General features: G+C 60.6%; 1 protein-coding gene and 1 long non-coding RNA gene across 2 annotated transcripts; one reads left to right on the top strand and one right to left on the bottom strand.

Moving 5' to 3' along the window:
- Positions 1-1,258: 1,258 nt before the first annotated feature.
- LOC117011278 (glutaminyl-peptide cyclotransferase-like protein) lies at positions 1,259-16,276 on the top strand. Its single transcript, XM_033086646.1, has 7 exons — positions 1,259-1,513; positions 1,711-1,851; positions 5,060-5,350; positions 7,543-7,692; positions 11,296-11,395; positions 12,680-12,796; positions 16,104-16,276. The coding sequence occupies exons 1-7, from the start codon at positions 1,259-1,261 to the stop codon at positions 16,247-16,249; spliced, it is 1,200 nt and encodes a 399-aa protein (XP_032942537.1). The 3' UTR covers positions 16,250-16,276.
- LOC117011279 lies at positions 2,985-4,525 on the bottom strand. Its single transcript, XR_004420924.1, has 3 exons — positions 4,378-4,525; positions 3,502-3,643; positions 2,985-3,153 (listed from the first exon to the last, which is right to left on the bottom strand). It is a non-coding gene; the product is annotated as an uncharacterized LOC117011279 (long non-coding RNA).
- Positions 16,277-18,973: the final 2,697 nt, after the last annotated feature.

Raw genomic sequence — 18,973 nt, 5'->3', positions numbered from 1 at the left:
GGCATTGTCCCCCAGAGGGTGGCAGTGTCCTCCAGGGTGGTGTCCCCACAGAGGACAGCCCGTGGCGATGTCCCCAGGTGGTCACAAGAAGCTTGACAGTGTCCCTCAGAGGGTGGCATTGTCCTCCAGGGTGGTGTCCCCACAGAGGACAACAGGGACAACCCGTGGTGATGTCCCCCAGGTGGTCACAAGGAGGGTGGCAGTGTCCCTCAGAGGGCGGCAGTGTCCCTCAGAAGGTGGCATTGTCCTCCAGGGTGGTGTCCCCACAGAGGACAGCCCGTGGTGATGTCCTCAGCCGGGCTGGTGGCCCCAGAGAGGGTGACAGTGTCCCTCAGAGGGTGGCATTGTCCCTCAGAAGGTGGCATTGTCCTCCAGGGTGGTGTCCCCACAGGGGACAATGGGGACAACCCGTGGTGATGTCCCCCAGGTGGTCACAAGTAGGGTGGCAGTGTCCCTCAGGGGGTGACAGTGTCCCTCAGAGGGTGACATTGTCCTCCAGGGTGGTGTCCCCATGTAAGGACAGCCCGTGGCGATGTCCCCAGGTGGTCACAAGGAGGGTGGCAGTGTCCCTCAGAGGGTGGCAGTGTCCTCCAGGGTGGTGTCCCCATGGAGGACAGCCCGTGGCGATGTCCCCAGATGGGCTGGTAGCCACAAAGAGGGTGACAGTGTCCTTCAATGGGGTGTCCCCACAGAGGACAGCCCATGGCGATGTCCCCAGGTGGCCACAAGGAGGGTGGCAGTGTCCCTCAGAGGGTGACAGTGTCCCTCAGAGGGTGGCATTGTCCTCCAGGGTGGCATTGTCACCACAGAGGACAGCCTGTGGTGATGTCCCCAGTCGGGCTGGTGGCCCCAGAGAGGACGTTGTCCCTCACAGGGTGACATTCCCGTGTCCCCCGCTTTGTCCCTCTGTCCCCCCCGTGTCCCTCTGTCCCCCCCTTTGTCCCTTTGTCCCCCGTTTGTCCCCCCCTTTGTCCCCTCTTTGTCCCTCTGTCCCTCCGTCCCCGTGTCCGTCCCGTCTCTCCCCGCGTGGGCGTGGCCTCCCCACAAGCCACGCCCCTCGCCCAATCACCGCCCTCCTCGTCATCCCGCGCGGCTCCGCCCCTTCATCTCCCGCCTCTCCGTGATTGGCTCGCTCCGTCCGCGCGTCTCAGCGATTGGCTCGTTCCATCCGCGCCTCTCAGCGATTGGCTCGTTCCATCCGCGCCTCTCAGCGATTGGCTCGCTGAAGCCCCGCCCCCCACAGGCCCCGCCCCCCGCCATGCGCCAGGTCCCGGCCGGGTCGCGCCGCTCTCGGGCCGCGGGTTCGAGTCCCGGCCCGGCCCTGGCGCCGCTCCCGGTACCGGTACCGGGGCCGGGCCGGTTCCGGTGGCTCCCGCCGCGCTCCCTGCGCCCGGCCCGGCCGCTGCTGCCGCTGCTCGCCGTGCTGGCGGCCTCCACCGTGCTGTTCCTCGCTTGGCCCGGAGGGGAACGCGGAACCGGCAGAACCGGCGGAACCGGCGGAACCGGCGGCGCGGTGAGCGGGGATTAACGGGAGAGGGGGGGGAATTAACGGGACCCCCTCCCCAAAACCCTTCGGGACCAGCCGAGCTGGGATCCGTGCGGATCGCTCCGCGGGGTCCCGGGGGGTCCCGAACCCACCGGCACCGGAACCGAACCGGGACCGAACCGGGAGCGAACCGGGAGCGAACCGCGACCCCTCCTCACCCCCAGGACGGTCCCGAGCCGCTCCCCGAGCCCGCCCTGCGGAGCCTCCTGGCCCGGCTGGACCCCGCCCGCCTCTGGGGGTCGCTGCTGCGGCCGCTGCTGCACGAGAGGGTCCCGGGGGGGCCGGGCAGCCGCGCGGCCAGGGAGGTGAGACCCCCGAAATGGGGAGAGGGACCCCAAAAATATACAGAGACCCTCCCCAAATACACAGAGACCCCCCGGCACCCCAAAATACAGAGAGACCCCCCCCAAATACACAGGGGGTCCCGGGGGGGCCGGGCAGCCGCGCGGCCAGGGAGGTGAGACCCCCGAAATGGGGAGAGACCCCCCCCAAAATACACAGAGAGACCCTAAAATATACAGAGAGACCCTAAATATACAGAGACCCCCCCCAAAATACAGAGAGACCCCCCCCAAATACACAGAGGGTCCCGGGGGGGCCGGGCAGCCGCGCGGCCAGGGAGGTGAGACCCCCCCCCAAAATATACAGAGACCCCCCCCAAATACACAGAGAGACCCCAAAATATACAGAGACCCCCCCCCAAAATACACAGAGAGACCCTAAATACACAGAGACCCCCCCAAAATACACAGAGGGTCCCGGGGGGCTGCCCAGGGAGGTGAGACCCCCGAAATGGGGAGAGAGGGACCCCAAAATACAGAGAGACAGTCCCCAGGTGTCCCCAGCCCTGTCCCCAGGTGTCCCAGTGTCCCCAGGTGACCCCTAGAGAGCCCACGTGTCCCTAGCCCTGCCCCCAGGTGTCCCCACCTGTCCCAGGTGACCCCAGCTGTCCCCAGCCCTGTCCCCACCTGTTCCAGTGTCCCCAGGTGACCCCAGATGTCCCAAGCCCTGTCCCAGGTGTCCCAGGTGTCCCAGGTGTCCCAAGCCCTGTCCCCAGGTGACCCCCAGATAATCCAGGTGTCCCCAGCCCTGTCTCCAACCCTGTCCCCACCTGTCCTAGGTGTCCCCAGCCCTGTCCCAGGTGTCCCCAGGTGTCCCAGGTGTCCCCAGATGTCCCCAGCCTTGTCCCAGGTGTCCCTACCTGTTCCCAGCCCTATCCCAGGTGTCCCCAGCCCTGTCTCCAACCCTGTCCCCACCTGTCCTAGGTGTCCCTACCTGTCCCCACCTGCCCCACCTGTCCCAGTGTCGCCAGGTGTCCCAGATGTCCCCAGCCCTGCCCCAGGTGTCCCTACCTGTTCCCAGCCCTGTCCCCACCTATCCCAGGTGTCCCTAGCCCTGTCCCCACCTGTCCTAGGTGTTCCCACGTGTCCCCAGCCCTATCCCAGGTGTCCCCACGTGTCCCCACGTGTCCCCCCCAGCACATCCTGTCCCACCTGCGCTCGCTGGGCGCGGCGTGGCACCTGGAGCTGGACACGTTCACGGCCCGGACGCCGCGGGGACCGGTCACCTTCAGCAGCGTGTCCCCACCTGTCCCCACCTGTCCCCACCTGTCCCAGTGTCCCCAGGTGACCCCTAGAGAGCCCAGGTGTCCCAAACCTGTCCCAGGTGTCCCAAGCCCTGTCCCAGGTGTCCCCACCTATCCCAGCCCTGTCCCAGGTGTCCCCACCTGTCCCAGGTGTTCCCAGGTGTCCCTAGCCCTGTCCCAGGTGTCCCCACCTGTCCCCAGCCCTGTCCCAGTGTCCCCACCTATCCCCAGGTGTCCCCAGCCCTGTCCCAGGTGTCCCCACTTGTCCCCACCTCTCCCAGGTGTCCCCACCTATCCCCACCTGTCTCAGGTGTCCCCAGGTGTCCCTACCTGTCCCAGGTGTCCCCAGCCCTGTCCTAGGTGTCCCCACCTGTCCCCACGTGTCCCCCCCAGCACATCCTGTCCCACCTGCGCTCGCTGGGCGCGGCGTGGCACCTGGAGCTGGACACGTTCACGGCCCGGACGCCGCGGGGACCGGTCACCTTCAGCAGCGTGTCCCCACCTGTCCCCACCTGCCCCACCTGTCCCAGTGTCCCTAGTGTCGCCAGGTGTCCCCAGCCGTGTCCCCAGGTGTCCCCAGGTGTCCCAGGTGTCCCTACCTGTTCCCAGCCGTGTCCCCACCTGTCCCAGTGTCCCCAGGTGTCCCAGGTGACCCCTACAGATCCCAGGTGTCCCCAGCCCTGTCTCCAACCCTGTCCCCACCTGTCCCAGGTGTCCCCAGCTGTCCCCAGCCCTGTCCCCACCTGTTCCAGTGTCCCCAGGTGTCCCGGTGACCCCAGATGTCCCAAGCCCTGTCCCAGGTGTCCCCAGGTGTCCCTAGGTGTCCCAGGTGTCCCAAGCCATGTCCCAGGTGTCCCTACCTGTCCCCAGCCCTGTCCCCACCTGTCCCAGGTGATGCCCAGATAGTCCAGGTGTCCCAAGCCCTGTCCCAGTGTCCCCACCTGTCCCAGTGTCCCCAGCCCTGTCCCCAGGTGTCCCCCAGATAATCCAGGTGTCCCTAGCCCTGTCCCAGGTGTCCCCAGGTGTCCCCAGGTGTCCCCAGGTGTCCCCAGCCCTATCCCAGGTGTCCCCAGCCCTGTCCCCACCTATCCCCAGGTGTCCCCAAGTGTCCCCACCTGTCCCTGGTGTCCCCCCCAGCACATCCTGTCCCACCTGCGCTCGCTGGGCGCGGCGTGGCACCTGGAGCTGGACACGTTCACGGCTCGGACGCCGCGGGGCCCGGTCACCTTCAGCAGCGTGTCCCCACCTGTCCCCACCTGTCCCCACCTGTCCCAGTGTCCCCAGGTGTCCCAGGTGACCCCTAGAGAGCCCAGGTGTCCCTAGCCCTGTCCCCAGGTGTCCCAAACCCTGTCCCAGGTGTCCCTACCTGTTCACAGCCGTGTCCCCACCTGTCCCACCTGTCCCAGTGTCCCCAGGTGTCCCCAGGTGTCCCAGGTGACCCCTACAGATCCCAGGTGTCCCCAGCCCTGTCTCCAACCCTGTCCCCACCTGTCCTAGGTGTCCCCACCTGCTCCAGGTGTCCCAAGCCCTGTCCCAGGTGTCCCTACCAGTTCCCAGCCCTGTCCCCACCTGTCCCAGGTGACCCCTAGATAGCCCAGGTGTCCCTAGCCCTGTCCCAGGTGTCCCCAGGTGTCCCCAGGTGTCCCCAGGTGTCCCTAGCCCTGTCCCAGGTGTCCCTACCTGTTCACAGCCGTGTCCCCACCTGTCCCCACCTGTCCCAGTGTCCCCACCTGTCCCCAGGTGACCCCTACAGATCCCAGGTGTCCCTAGCCCTGTCCCCACCTGTCTCAGGTGTCCCCAGGTGTCCCCAGGTGTCCCCAGGTGTCCCTAGCCCTATCCCAGGTGTCCCCAGCCCTGTCCCCACGTGCCCCTGGTGTCCCCAGCCCTATCCCAGGTGTCCCCACCTGTCCCCACCTGTCCCCCCCCAGCACATCCTGTCCCACCTGCGCTCGCTGGGCGCGGCGTGGCACCTGGAGCTGGACACGTTCACGGCCCGGACGCCGCGGGGACCGGTCACCTTCAGCAGCGTGGTGGCCACGGCGGCGCCGGGGGACGCGCGGCGCCTGGCGCTGGCGTGTCACTACGACACCAAGGTGCTCGGGGACACCGCGGGGGACAGCGGGGACTTCGTGGGCGCCACCGACGCCGCCGTGCCCTGCGCGCTCCTGCTGGAGGTGGCGGCGGCGCTGGACGCGCACCTGAGGGACAGGGAGCGGCAGGTGAGGGGGTTGGGGGGGGGATGGGGGGGGACACCTGGGACAGGTGGGGACACCTGGGGACAGGGCTGGGGACACCTGGGACAGGTGGGAACGGGTGGGGACACCTGGGAACACCTGGGGACAGGTGGGGATGGGTGGGGACACCTGGGGATACCTGGGGACAGGTGGGGACACCTGGGGACACCTGGGGACAGGTGGGGATGGGTGGGGACACCTGGGGACAGGTGGGGATGGGTGGGGATGGGTGGGGACACCTGGGACAGGTGGGGATGGGTGGGGACAGGGCTGGGGACACCTGGGACAGGTGGGGACACCTGGGGATACCTGGGGACAGGTGGGGATGGGTGGGGACACCTGGGGACAGGTAGGGATACCTGGGGATGGCTGGAAACACCTGGGGATACCTGGGGACAGGTGGGAACGGGTGGGGATGGGTGGGGACAGGGCTGGGGACACCTGGGGATACCTGGGCACACCTGGGACTCCTGGGGACACCCGGGACAGGTGGGGACACCTGGGGACACCTGGGGATACCTGGGGACAGGTGGGGATGGATGGAGACACCTGGGACAGGTGGGAACGGGTGGGGATGGCTGGGGACAGGGCTGGGGATGGATGGGGACAACTGGGGACACCTGGGGATGGGGTGGGGACACCTGGGACAGGTGGGGATGGGGGGGGACACTTGGGACAGGTGGGGACAGGTGGGGATGGGTGGGGACAGGGCTGGGGATGGGTGGAGACAGGTAGGGACAGGAGGGGATGGGTGGGGACACCTGGGGACAGGTGGGGACACCTGGAGATACCTGGGGACAGGTGGGGATGGGTGGGGACACCTCGGGACAGGTAGGGACACCTGGGGATGGATGGGGACACCTGGGGACAGGTGGGGACACCTGGGGATACCTGGGGACAGGTAGGGACACCTGGGGACACCTGAGACAGGTGGGGATGGGTGGGGACACCTGGGACACCTAGGACAGGTGGGGAAACCTGGGGACAGGTGGGGACACCTGAGACAGGGCTGGGGACACCTCGGGACAGGTAGCGACACCTGGGACAGCTGGGGACAGGGCTGGGGATGGGTGGGGACACCTGGGACAGGTGGGGACAGGTGGGGATGGCTGGAAACACCTGGGGACAGGTGGGGACACCTGGAGATACCTGGGGACAGGTGGGGATGGGTGGGGACACCTGGGACAGGTGGGGACACCTGGGGATACCTGGGACACATGGGGAAACCTGGGACAGGTGAGGACAGGGCTGGGGATGGGTGGGGACGGGGCTGGGGACACCTGAGACAGGTGGGGACAGGTGGGGACACCTGGGACAGGTGGAGACACCGGAGAACACCTGGGGATAGGTGGGGACACCTGGGGACAGGGCTGGGGGACACCTGGGGACAGGTGTCACAGGTGTGCCAGGTATACCAGGTGTGACACAGGTGTGCACCAGGTGCTCCAGGTGTGCCAGGTGTGTCACAGATGTCCCAGGTGTGTCCCAGCTGTCCCCAGGTGTGCCCAGGTGCTCCAGGTGTCCCCAGATGTGCCCAGTTGTGACACAGGTATAACACAGGTGTGCCCAGGTGTCCCCAGGTGTGTCCCAGGTGTGCCCAGGTGTGTCCCAGGTGTCCCCAGGTGTGCCCAGGTGTGTCACAGGTGTGTCCCAGGTGTGCCCAGGTGTGTCACAGGTGTGTCCCAGGTGTGCCCAGGTGTGTCCCAGGTGTGTCACAGGTGTCCCAGGTGTGCCCAGGTGTAACACAGGTACACCAGGTGTGTCCCAGGTGTGCCCAGGTGTCCCCAGGGGTGTCCCAGGTGTCACACAGGTGTGACACAGGTATAACACAGGTACACCAGGTGTGCCCAGGTGTAACACAGGTGTGCCCAGGTGTAACACAGGTGTCCCCAGGTGTGCCCAGGTGTGTCCCAGCTGTCCCCAGGTGTCCCCAGGTGTGCCCAGGTGTGTCCCAGCTGCCCCCAGGTGTCCCCAGGTGTGTCCCAGGTGTGTCCCAGCTGTCCCCAGGTGTCACACAGGTATCCCAGGTGTGTCACAGGTGTCACACAGGTATAACACAGGTGTGCCCAGGTGTGTCCCAGGTACCCCAGGTGTGTCCCAGGTATCCCAGGTGTGTCACAGGTGTGCCCAGGTGTGTCACAGGTGTCCCCAGGTGTGTCACAGGTGTCCCCCCGCAGGCCCCGCCCCTGACGCTGCAGCTGCTATTCCTGGACGGGGAGGAGGCGTTCGAGGCCTGGAGCGACAGCGACTCCCTCTACGGGGCGCGGCACCTGGCGGCCAAGATGGCGGCGCGGGGGCACCCCGCGGGGTCAGAGGTCACCGCCATGGTCAGTGGGGTCAGGGGTCACCACCATGGTCAGTGACACTGCAGGGTCAGAGGTCACCGCCATGGTCAGTGGGGTCAGGGGTCATCATCGTGGTCAGTGACACGGGGACAGTGCGGGGTTACAGGGGTCAGAGGTCACCACCATGGTCAGTGGGGTCAGGGGTCACCACCGTGGTCAGTGGGGTCAGGGGTCACCGTGGGATCAGTGACACTGCAGGGTCAGAGGTCACGGCCATGGTCAGTGACACGGGGACAGTGTGGGCTCAGGGGTCACTGCCACGGTCAGAGGGGTCAGGGGTCACTGCCATGGTCAGTGGGGTCAGGGGGGTCAGGGGTCACCATGGGGTCAGTGACACTGCGAGGTCAGAGGTCACCGCCATGGTCAGTGGGGTCAGGGGGGTCAGGGGTCACCGCCATGGTCAGTGGGGTCAGGGGGGTCAGAGGTCACCGCCATGGTCAGTGGGGTCAGTGGGGTCAGGGGTCACCGTGGGGTCAGTGACACTGCAGGGTCAGAGGTCACCACCATGGTCAGTGGGGTCAGAGGGTCAGGGGTCATCGCCATGGCCAGTGGGGTCAGGGGTCACCGCCATGGTCAGTGACTGTGGGGTCAGAGGTCACCGCCATGGTCAGTGGGGTCAGGGGTCACCGTGGGGTCAGTGACACTGCGGGGTCAGAGGTCACCGCCATGGTCAGTGGGGTCAGGGGTCACCGCCATGGTCAGTGGGGTCAGGGGTCACCGCCATGGTCAGTGACTGTGGGGTCAGAGATCATCATCATGGTCAGTGACACGGAGACAGTGTGGGGTCAGAGGGGTCAGAGGTCACCGCCATGGTCAGTGGGGTCAGGGGTCACTGTGGGGTCAGTGACACTGTGGGGTCAGAGGTCATCACCATGGTCAGTGACATGAGGACAGTGTGGGGTCAGGGGTCACTGCCACGGTCAGTGACACTGCGGGGTCAGAGGTCACCGCCATGGTCAGTGGGGTCGGAGGTCACTGTGGGGTCAGTGACACTGCGGGGTCAGAGGTCACTGCCATGGTCAGTGACACGGAGACAGTGCAGGGTCAGAGGGGTCAGAGGTCACCGCCATGGTCAGTGACACTGCGGGGTCAGAGGTCACCGCCATGGTCAGGGGGGTCAGGGGTCACCGCCATGGTCAGTGGGGTCAGGGGGGTCAGAGGTCACCACCATGGTCAGTGGGGTCAGGGGGGTCAGAGGTCACCACCATGGACAGTGGGGTCAGAGGGGTCAGAGGTCACCACCATGGTCAGTGGGGTCAGGGGTCACCGCCATGGTCAGTGACACTGTGGGGTCAGAGGTCACCGCCATGGTCAGTGGGGTCAGAGGGGTCAGGGGTCACCGCCATGGTCAGTGACACTGTGGGGTCAGAGGTCACCGCCATGGTCAGTGGGGTCAGAGGGGTCAGAGGTCACTGCCATGGTCAGTGGGGTCTGGGGTCACCGCCATGGTCAGTGACACTGCGGGGTCAGAGGTCACCGCCATGGTCAGTGGGGTCAGAGGTCACCGCCATGGTCAGTGGGGTCAGAGGTCATCACCATGGTCAGTGGGGTCAGAGGTCACCGCCATGGTCAGTGGGGTCAGGGGTCACTGCCATGGTCAGTGACACTGCGGGGTCAGGGGTCACCGTGGGGTCAGTGACATGGGGCAGGGCACTGTCCCTGTCCCCATGTCCCTGTCCTCTTGTTGTCCCCTTGATGTCCCCTTTGGTGTCACTCTCAGTGTCCCTGTGTCACTGTGTCCCTGTCACTGTGTCACTGTCCCTGTGTCACTGTGTCCCTGTGTCACTGTGTCCCTGTCACTGGGTCACTGTCCCTGTGTCACTGTCCCTGTGTCCCTGTGTCACTGTGTCCCTGTGTCCCTGTGTCACTCTCAGTGTCACTGTCACTGTCAGTGTGTCACTGTGTCACTCTCAGTGTCCCTTTTGTCCCCTCTTTGTCCCCAGAGCCTGTTTGTGCTGCTGGACCTGCTGGGCGCCCCCAGCCCCGCCATCCACAGCCACTGTGTCACTGTGTCACTGTGTCACTGTCCCTGTGTCCCTGTGTCACTGTGTCACTGTCACTGTCAGTGTGTCACTGTCATTGTCACTGTCCCTGTCCCCTCAGTGTCCCCTCTCTGTCCCCAGAGCCTGTTTGTCCTGCTGGACCTGCTGGGCGCCCCCCACCCCGCCATCCACAGCCACTGTGTCACTGTGTCACTGTGTCACTGTCACTGTCCCCTCTGTCCCCAGAGCCTGTTTGTGCTGCTGGACCTGCTGGGCGCCCCCGGCCCCGTGTCCCTGTGTCACTGTGTCCCCGTGTCACTGTCACTGTCCCTGTGTCACTGTGTCACTGTGTCACTGTCCCTGTGTCACTGTGTCCCTGTGTCACTGTCCCTGTGTCACTGTGTCACTGTCCCTGTGTCACTGTGTCCCTGTGTCACTGTGTCACTGTCACTGTGTCACTGTCAGTGTGTCACTCTCAGTGTCACTGTGTCCCTGTGTCCCCGTGTCCCTGTGTCCCCGTGTCACTGTGTCCCCGTGTCACTCTCAGTGTCACTGTCATTGTCCCCAGAGCCTGTTTGTTCTCCTGGACCTGCTGGGCGCCCCCCACCCCGCCATCCACTGTCACTGTGTCACTGTGTCACTGTCACTGTGTCACTGTCCCTGTGTCACTGTGTCACTGTGTCACTGTGTCACTGTGTCACTGTGTCACTGTCACTCTCAGTGTCACTGTCCCTGTCCCCCCTCTGTCCCCAGAGCCTGTTTGTGCTGCTGGACCTGCTGGGCGCCCCCCACCCCGCCATCCACAGCCACTGTGTCACTGTGTCACTGTGTCACTGTCAGTGTCAGTGTGTCACTGTGTCACTGTGTCCCTGTGTCACTCTCAGTGTCCCCTCATTGTCCCCTCTGTCCCCAGAGCCTGTTTGTGCTGCTGGACCTGCTCGGTGTCCCCTCAGTGTCACTGTGTCCCTGTGTCCCTGTGTCACTGTCAGTGTCCCCGTGTCCCTGTGTCACTGTCAGTGTCCCCGTGTCCCTGTGTCACTGTGTCACTGTCACTGTGTCACTGTGTCACTGTGTCACTGTGTCACTGTCACTGTGTCCCTGTGTCCCTGTGTCACTGTGTCACTGTGTCCCTGTGTCACTGTGTCACTGTGTCACTGTCAGTGTGTCCCTGTGTCACTCTCGGTGTCCCCTCACTGTCCCCTTTGTCCCCAGAGCCTGTTTGTGCTCCTGGACCTGCTGGGCGCCCCCCACCCCGCCATCCACAGCCACTGTGTCACTGTGTCACTGTCACTGTGTCCCTGTGTCACTGTGTCCCTGTGTCACTGTCACTGTGTCCCTGTGTCACTGTGTCACTGTGTCACTGTCACTGTGTCACTGTGTCCCTGTGTCACTGTCACTGTGTCCCTGTGTCACTGTGTCACTGTGTCACTGTCACTGTGTCACTGTGTCACTGTGTCACTGTCCCTGTGTCCCTGTGTCACTGTCCCTGTGTCACTGTGTCACTGTGTCCCTGTGTCACTGTGTCACTGTCACTGTGTCACTGTGTCACTGTGTCACTGTCAGTGTGTCCCTGTGTCACTCTCAGTGTCACCTCTGTCCCCAGAGCCTGTTTGTGCTGCTGGACCTGCTGGGCGCCCCCGGCCCCGCCATCCACAGCCACTTCCCCCAGACCCAGCGCTGGTTCTTGCGGCTCCACGCCATCGGTGGGGACACCGGGGACACCGGGGACACCGGGACAGGGAACAGGGGACAGGGGGGGACACTGGGACAGGGGACAGAGGGATGGGGACAGAGATGGGGGAACACTGGGGACACGGGGACAGGGACACTGGGGATGGGGACAGGGGGGACAGGGGACAGGGGGGACACTGGGGATGGGGACAGGGACACTGGGACAGGGGACAGAGGGATGGGAACGGGGACGGGGGACAGGGGACAGGGGACAATGACAGGGGACAGGGAATAGGGACACTGGGACATAATGGAGACACTGGGGACAGGGACGGGGACGGGGGGGACAGAGGGGATGGGGACACTGGGACAGGGATGGGGACAGGGCGGTACTGGGGACAATGACGGGGGGGACACTGGGGATGGGGACACTGGGACAGGGGACAGAAGGGATAGGGACGGGGACAATGACAGGGGACAATGACAGAGGACAGGGATGGGGACAGGGGAGTGGGGGGACACTGGGACATTGGGGACAGGGACAGGGATGGGGACGGGGGGGACAGGGGACAGGGGCACAGGGACAAGGGATGGGGGGACACTGGGACAGGGACAGGGGACAGGGACATAGGGGACACAGGGGACAGGGGAGAGGACAGAGGGGACAAGGACGGGGATGGGGACACTGGGACAGGGGTGGGGACAAGGACAGGGGACAGGGACGGGGGCACTGGGACATAGGGGGGACACTGGGACAGGGGACACGGATGGGGACACAGGGATGGGGATGGGGACGGGGACAGGGACAGGGGACAGGGGGGACACTGGGACAGCGGAGAGGGGACAGTGACGGGGACAGGGATGGGGACATTGGGGACAGGGATGGGGACAAGGAAACGGGACAAGAACGCAGAGAGGGGTGGGGTGGCAATGTCTCCCTCTGTCCCCTCTGTCCCCTCTGTCCCCAATCCCCCCCAATGTCCCCAATGTCCCCAATCCCCCCCAATGTCCCCAATGTCCCCTCTGTCCCCAATGTCCCCAATCCCCCTCAATGTCCCCAATCCCCCCAATGTCCCCAATGTCCCCAATCCCCCCCAGTGTCCCCAATGTCCCCAATCCCCCTCAGTGTCCCCTCAATGTCCCCTCTGTCCCCAGAGCAGCGTCTCCGCGCTCTCCGGCTCCTCCAGTGTCCCCAATCCCCCCAATGTCCCCAATGTCCCCCAATGTCCCCAATGTCCCCAATGTCCCCAATCCCCCTCAGTGTCCCCAATCCCCCCCCGTGTCCCCAATGTCCCCAGTGTCCCCTCTGTCCCCAGAGCAGCGTCTCCGCGCTCTCCGGCTCCTCCGCGCCGCCCCCCCGGCCCCGCCCTTCTTCCGCCTCAGCCCCGCCCCCGGGCCCGTGGAGGACGATCACGTGCCATTCCTGCGCCGAGGTCAGTGTCCCCAAATGTCACCAAGGGTCACCAAGGGTCACCAAGGGTCACCGAGTGTCCCCTCAATGTCCCCATGGCCCCAGTGTCCCCATGTCCCCACGATCACGTGCCATTCCTCAGGAGAGGTCAGTGTCACCGAGTGTCACCAAGGGTCACCAAGTGTCACCAAGGGTCACCAAGGGTCACCAAGGGTCACCGAGTGTCCCCTCAATGTCCCCATGGCCCCACTGTCCCCATTGTCCCCACGATCACGTGCCCTTCCTCAGGAGAGGTCAGTGTCATCAAATGTCACCAAGGGTCACCGAGGGTCACCCAGTGTCCCCTCAATGTCCCCATGGCCCCACGATCACGTGCCCTTCCTGAGGAGAGGTCAGTGTCACCAAGTGTCACCAAATGTCCCCAAGGGTCACCAGGGGTCACTGAGTGTCCCCTCAATGTCCCCATGGCCCCAGTGTCCCCATGGCCCCACAATCACGTGCCCTTCCTGAGGAGAGGTCAGTGTCACCAAGGGTCACCAAGGGTCACCAAGGGTCACCAAGGGTCACTAAAGGTCACCAAGGGTCACTGAGTGTCCCCTCAGTGTCCCCATGTCCCCACTGTCCCCATGTCCCCATGATCACGTGCCCTTCCTCAGGAGGGGTCAGTGTCCCCAAATGTCACCAAGGGTCACCAACTGTCCCCAAGGGTCCCCCAGTGTCCCCATGGCCCCACGATCACGTGCCATTCCTGAGGAGAGGTCAGTGTCACAAAGTGTCACCAAATGTCCCCAAGGGTCACCGAGTGTCCCCCAGTGTCCCCTCAATGTCCCCATGGCCCCAGTGTCAGCATGGCCCCACGATCACGTGCCATTCCTCAGGAGAGGTCAGTGTCACCAAATGTCACCAAGGGTCACCAGGGGTCACCGAGTGTCCCCTCAATGTCCCCATGGCCCCAGTGTCCCCATGTCCCCAGTGTGACTGTCCCCATGTCCCCACGATCACGTGCCCTTCCTCAGGAGAGGTCAGTGTCCCCAAATGTCACCAAGGGTCCCCAAGGGTCACCAAGGGTCACCAAGGGTCCCCCAGTGTCCCCTCAATGTCCCCATGGCCCCAGTGTCCCCATGGCCCCACGATCACGTGCCATTCCTCAGGAGAGGTCAGTGTCACCAAATGTCCCCAAGGGTCACCAGGGGTCACCAAGGGTCACCAAGTGTCCCCTCAATGTCCCCATGTCCCCATGGCCCCACGATCACGTGCCCTTCCTGAGGAGAGGTCAGTGTCCCAAAGTGTCCCCAAGGGTCACCAAGTGTCCCCCAGTGTCCCCATGTCCCCACGATCACGTGCCCTTCCTCAGGAGGGGTGAGTGTCCCCAAATGTCACCAAGGGTCACCAAGGGTCACCGAGGGTCACCGAGGGTCACCGAGTGTCCCCTCAATGTCCCCATGGCCCCAATGTCCCCACGATCACGTGCCATTCCTCAGGAGAGGTCAGTGTCACCAAGTGTCACCAAATGTCACCAAGGGTCACCAGGGGTCACCGAGGGTCACCAGGGGTCACCAAGGGTCACCCAGTGTCCCCTCAATGTCCCCATGGCCCCTCGATCACGTGCCCTTCCTCAGGAGAGGTCAGTGTCACCAAATGTCACCGAGGGTCACCAAGGGTCACCGAGGGTCCCCAAGGGTCACCGAGTGTCCCCTCAATGTCCCCATGTCCCCACGATCACGTGCCGTTCCTCAGGAGAGGTCAGTGTCCCCAAGTGTCCCCAAATGTCACCAAGGGTCACCAAGTGTCACCAAGTGTCACCAAGGGTCACCCAGTGTCCCCCCAGTGTCCCCATGTCCCCACAATCACGTGCCCTTCCTGAGGAGGGGTGAGTGTCACCAAATGTCCCCAAGGGTCACCAAGGGTCACCAAGGGTCACCGAGGGTCACCAGGGGTCACCAAGTGTCCCCCAGTGTCCCCATGTCCCCATGTCCCCACGATCACGTGCCATTCCTCAGGAGAGGTCAGTGTCACCAAGGGTCACCAAATGTCACCAGTGTCACCAAGGGTCACCCAGTGTCCCCCAGTGTCCCCATGGCCCCACGATCACGTGCCGTTCCTCAGGAGAGGTCAGTGTCCCCAAGTGTCCCCAAATGTCACCAAGGGTCACCGAGGGTCACCGAGTGTCCCTTCAATGTCCCCATGGCCCCAGTGTCCCCATGTCCCCACGATCACGTGCCCTTCCTCAGGAGAGGTCAGTGTCACCAAATGTCCCCAAATGTCACCGAGGGTCACCGAGGGTCACCAAGGGTCACCGAGTGTCCCCTCAATGTCCCCATGGCCCCAGTGTCCCCATGTCCCCACGATCACGTGCCCTTCCTGAGGAGAGGTCAGTGTCCCCAAATGTCACCAAGGGTCACCAAGGGTCACCAAGGGTCACCGAGTGTCCCCTCAATGTCCCCATGGCCCCACTGTCCCCATGGCCCCACGATCACGTGCCGTTCCTCAGGAGGGGTCAGTGTCACCGAGGGTCACCGAGGGTCACCAAGGGTCACCAGGGGTCACTGAGTGTCCCCTCAATGTCCCCATGGCCCCAGTGTCCCCATGGCCCCATGATCACGTGCCCTTCCTCAGGAGAGGTCAGTGTCACCGAGGGTCACCAAGGGTCACCGAGGGTCACCAGGGGTCACTGAGTGTCCCCTCAATGTCCCCATGGCCCCACGATCACGTGCCATTCCTGAGGAGAGGTCAGTGTCACCAAGGGTCACCGAGGGTCACCAAGTGTCCCCCCAATGTCCCCATGGCCCCAATGTCCCCAATGTCCCCAGTGTCCCCTCAATGTCCCCAGTGTCCCCATGATCACGTGCCATTCCTGCACCGAGGTGAGTGTCACAAAGTGTCCCCAAGTGTCACCAAGGGTCACCAAGTGTCCCCTCTGTCCCCAGGTGTCCCTACAGGTGTCCCCAATGTCCCCACTGTCCCCAGGTGTCCCCTCTGTCCCCATTGTCCCCAATGTCCCCAATGTCCCCCCAGGTGTCCCCAATGTCCCCCCAGGTGTCCCCGTGCTCCACGTGATCCCGACGCCGTTCCCGCGGGTGTCCCCACTGTCCCCTCAATGTCCCCAGGTGTCTCCAATGTCCCCAGGTGTCCCCAGGTGTCCCCAATGTCCCCAGTGTCCCCAATGTCCCCATTGTCCCCAGGTGTCCCCTCTGTCCCCAGGTGTCCCCAATGTCCCAATGTCCCCCAGGTGTCCCCATTGTCCCCAATGTCCCCAATGTCCCCTCTGTCCCCAGGTGTCCCCAGTGTCCCCAGTGTCCCCTCTGTCCCCATGTCCCCAATGTCCCCAGGTGTCCCCGTGCTCCACGTGATCCCGACGCCGTTCCCGCGGGTCTGGCACAGCCTTGGGGACACCGAGCAGAGCCTGGACAGGGACACGGTGACCGACCTGGCGCGGATCCTGCTGGTCTTTGTGGCAGAGTTCCTACAGATCTGAACCCAAAATCACCAAAAATAAACCCAAAAAATACACCCCCAAAATCCTGCTGGTGTTCGTGGCGGAGTTCCTGCAGCTGTGACCCCAAAAACCCAAAATCCTCGAAAATAAACTCAAAAATACACCCCAAATCCTGCTGGTGTTTGTGGCGGAATTCCTACAAATCTGATCCAAAATAATCCCAAAAAACCCGAAAATAAACCCAGAAAATAAACCCTGAAAATCCTGCTGGTGTTTGTGGCGGAGTTCCTGCAGTTATGACCCCCAAAAAACCCAAAAATAAACCCAAAATAAACCCAAAATACACCCCCAAATCCTGCTGGTGTTTGTGGCAGAGTTCCTGCAGCTGTGACCCCAAAAACACTGAAAATAAACCCAAAATAAACCCAAAATAAACCCAAAATAAACTCAAAATAAACCCAAAATAAACCCAAAATAAACCCCCAAATCCTGCTGGTGTTTGTGGCGGAATTCCTACAGATCTGAACCCAAAAACCTGAAAATAAACCCAAAATAAACCCAAAATAAAACCCAAAATAAACCCAAAATAAACCCAAAATAAACTCAAAATAAACCCAAAATAAACCCAAAAATAAACCCCGAAATCCTGCTGGTGTTTGTGGCGGAATTTCTACAAATCTGACCCCAAAAACCCGAAAATAAACCCAAAATAAACCCAAAATAAACCCTGAAAATCCTGCTGGTGTTTGTGGCGGAATTCCTGCAAATCTGACCCAGAATAATCCCAAAAAACCCAAAATAAACCCAAAATAAACCCAAAATAAACCCCAAAAAATCCCTAAATAAACCCAAAATAAACCCAAAATCTCCAAAAATAAACTCAAAAAATACACCCCAAAATCCTGCTGGTGTTTGTGGTGGAATTTCTACAGATCTGACCCCAAAATCCCCGAAAATAAACCCAAAATAAACCCAAAATAAACCCAAAATAAACCCAAAATAAACCCAAAATAAACCCAAAATAAACCCAAAATCCTGCTGGTGTTTGTGGCAGAATTCCTACAGATCTGACCCAAAATAATCCCAAAAACCCTGAAAATAAACCCAAAATATCCAAAAATAAACCCAAAATACACCCCGAAATCCTGCTGGTGTTTGTGGCAGAATTCCTACAAATCTGAACCCAAAAACTCTGAAAATAAACCCAAAATAAACCCCAAAATAAATCCAAAATAATCCCAAAATAAACACAAAATAAACCCAAAATAAACCCCAAAATCCTGCTGGTGTTCGTGGCGGAATTTCTGCAGATCTGAACCCAAAAACTCTGAAAATAAACCCAAAATAAACCCAAAATACACCCCAAAATCCTGCTGGTGTTCGTGGCTGAATTCCTGCAAATCTGAACCCAAAAAACCCAAAAACCCAAAAAATAAACCCAAAAAATACAGCCCGAAATCCTGCTGGTCTTTGTGGCGGAATTTCTGCAAATCTGAACCCAAAAACCCCAAAAATAAACCCAAAATAAACCCAAAATAAACCCAAAAATAAACCCAAAATAAACCCTGAAAATCCTGCTGGTGTTCGTGGCGGAATTCCTGCAGCTGTGACCCCAAAAATCCCAAAAATAAACCCAAAATAACCCCAAAATAACCCCAAAATAAACCCGAAATAAACCCAAACTACTGCTGGTGTTCGTGGCGGAATTTCTGCAGATCTGAACCCAAAAAACCCGAAAATAAACCCAAAAAAACCCTGAAAATAAACCCAAAATAAACCCAAAATACACCCCAAATCCTGCTGGTGTTTGTGGCTGAATTCCTGCAGCTGTGACCCAAAATAATCCCAAAATCCTCGAAAATAAACCCAAAAAATAAACTCCCTGAAATCCTGCTGGTGTTCGTGGCAGAATTTCTACAAATTTGAACCCAAAATAAACCCAAAAAACCCAAAAATAAACCCAAAAAATAAACCCCGAAATCCTGCTGGTGTTCGTGGCTGAATTCCTGCAGATCTGAACCCAAAATCCCCAAAAATAAACCCAAAAAATAAACCCTGAAAATCCTGCTGGTGTTCGTGGCGGAATTCCTGAAAATCTGAACATAAAAAACCCAAAATAAACCCAAAAATAAACCCAAAATAAACCCGAAAATAAACCCAAAATCCTGCTGGTGTTTGTGGCGGAATTCCTACAGATCTGACCCAAAATAATCCCAAAAAACCCGAAAATAAACTCAAAATATCCAAAAATAAACCCAAAAATAAACTCCAAAATCCTGCTGGTGTTTGTGGCAGAGTTCCTGCAGCTGTGACCCCAAAAAACCCAAAATAAACCCAAAATAAACCCAAAATAAACCCCAAAATAAATCCCAAAATAAACCCAAAATACACCCCGAAATCCTGCTGGTGTTTGTGGCGGAATTTCTGCAGATCTGAACCCAAAAATCCCAAAAATAAACCCAAAATAAACCCAAAATAAACCCAAAAAAATACACCCCAAACTCCTGCTGGTGTTTGTGGCAGAGTTCCTACAGATGTGACCCCAAAAACCCCGAAAATAAACCCAAAATAAACCCAAAATAAACCCAAAATAAATCCAAAATAAACCCCAAAATAAACCCAAAAATAAACACAAAATAAACCCAAAATAAACCCAAAAAATAAACCCCGAAAATTCTGCTGGTGTTCGTGGCGGAATTCCTGCAGATCTAACCCCCAAAAAACCCAAAATCTCCAAAAATAAACCCAAAAATACAGCCCGAA

This window comes from Catharus ustulatus, unplaced genomic scaffold (assembly GCF_009819885.2).
Source record: "Catharus ustulatus isolate bCatUst1 unplaced genomic scaffold, bCatUst1.pri.v2 scaffold_100_arrow_ctg1, whole genome shotgun sequence".
NCBI classification, from domain to species: domain Eukaryota; kingdom Metazoa; phylum Chordata; class Aves; order Passeriformes; family Turdidae; genus Catharus; species Catharus ustulatus.
This window is presented reverse-complemented; position numbering and strand designations above follow the sequence as displayed.

Bases quoted from the DNA above. Each gene is read 5' to 3' on its own strand.
- LOC117011278 (XM_033086646.1), top strand. From the start codon at position 1,259: ATGCGCCAGGTCCCGGCCGGGTCGCGCCGCTCTCGGGCCGCGGGTTCG. The intron at 5,351-7,542 runs GTGAGGGGGTTG...GTCCCCCCGCAG, and splicing joins TGAGGGACAGGGAGCGGCAG to GCCCCGCCCCTGACGCTGCA. The intron at 12,797-16,103 runs GTCAGTGTCCCC...CAATGTCCCCAG, and splicing joins CGTGCCATTCCTGCGCCGAG to GTGTCCCCGTGCTCCACGTG.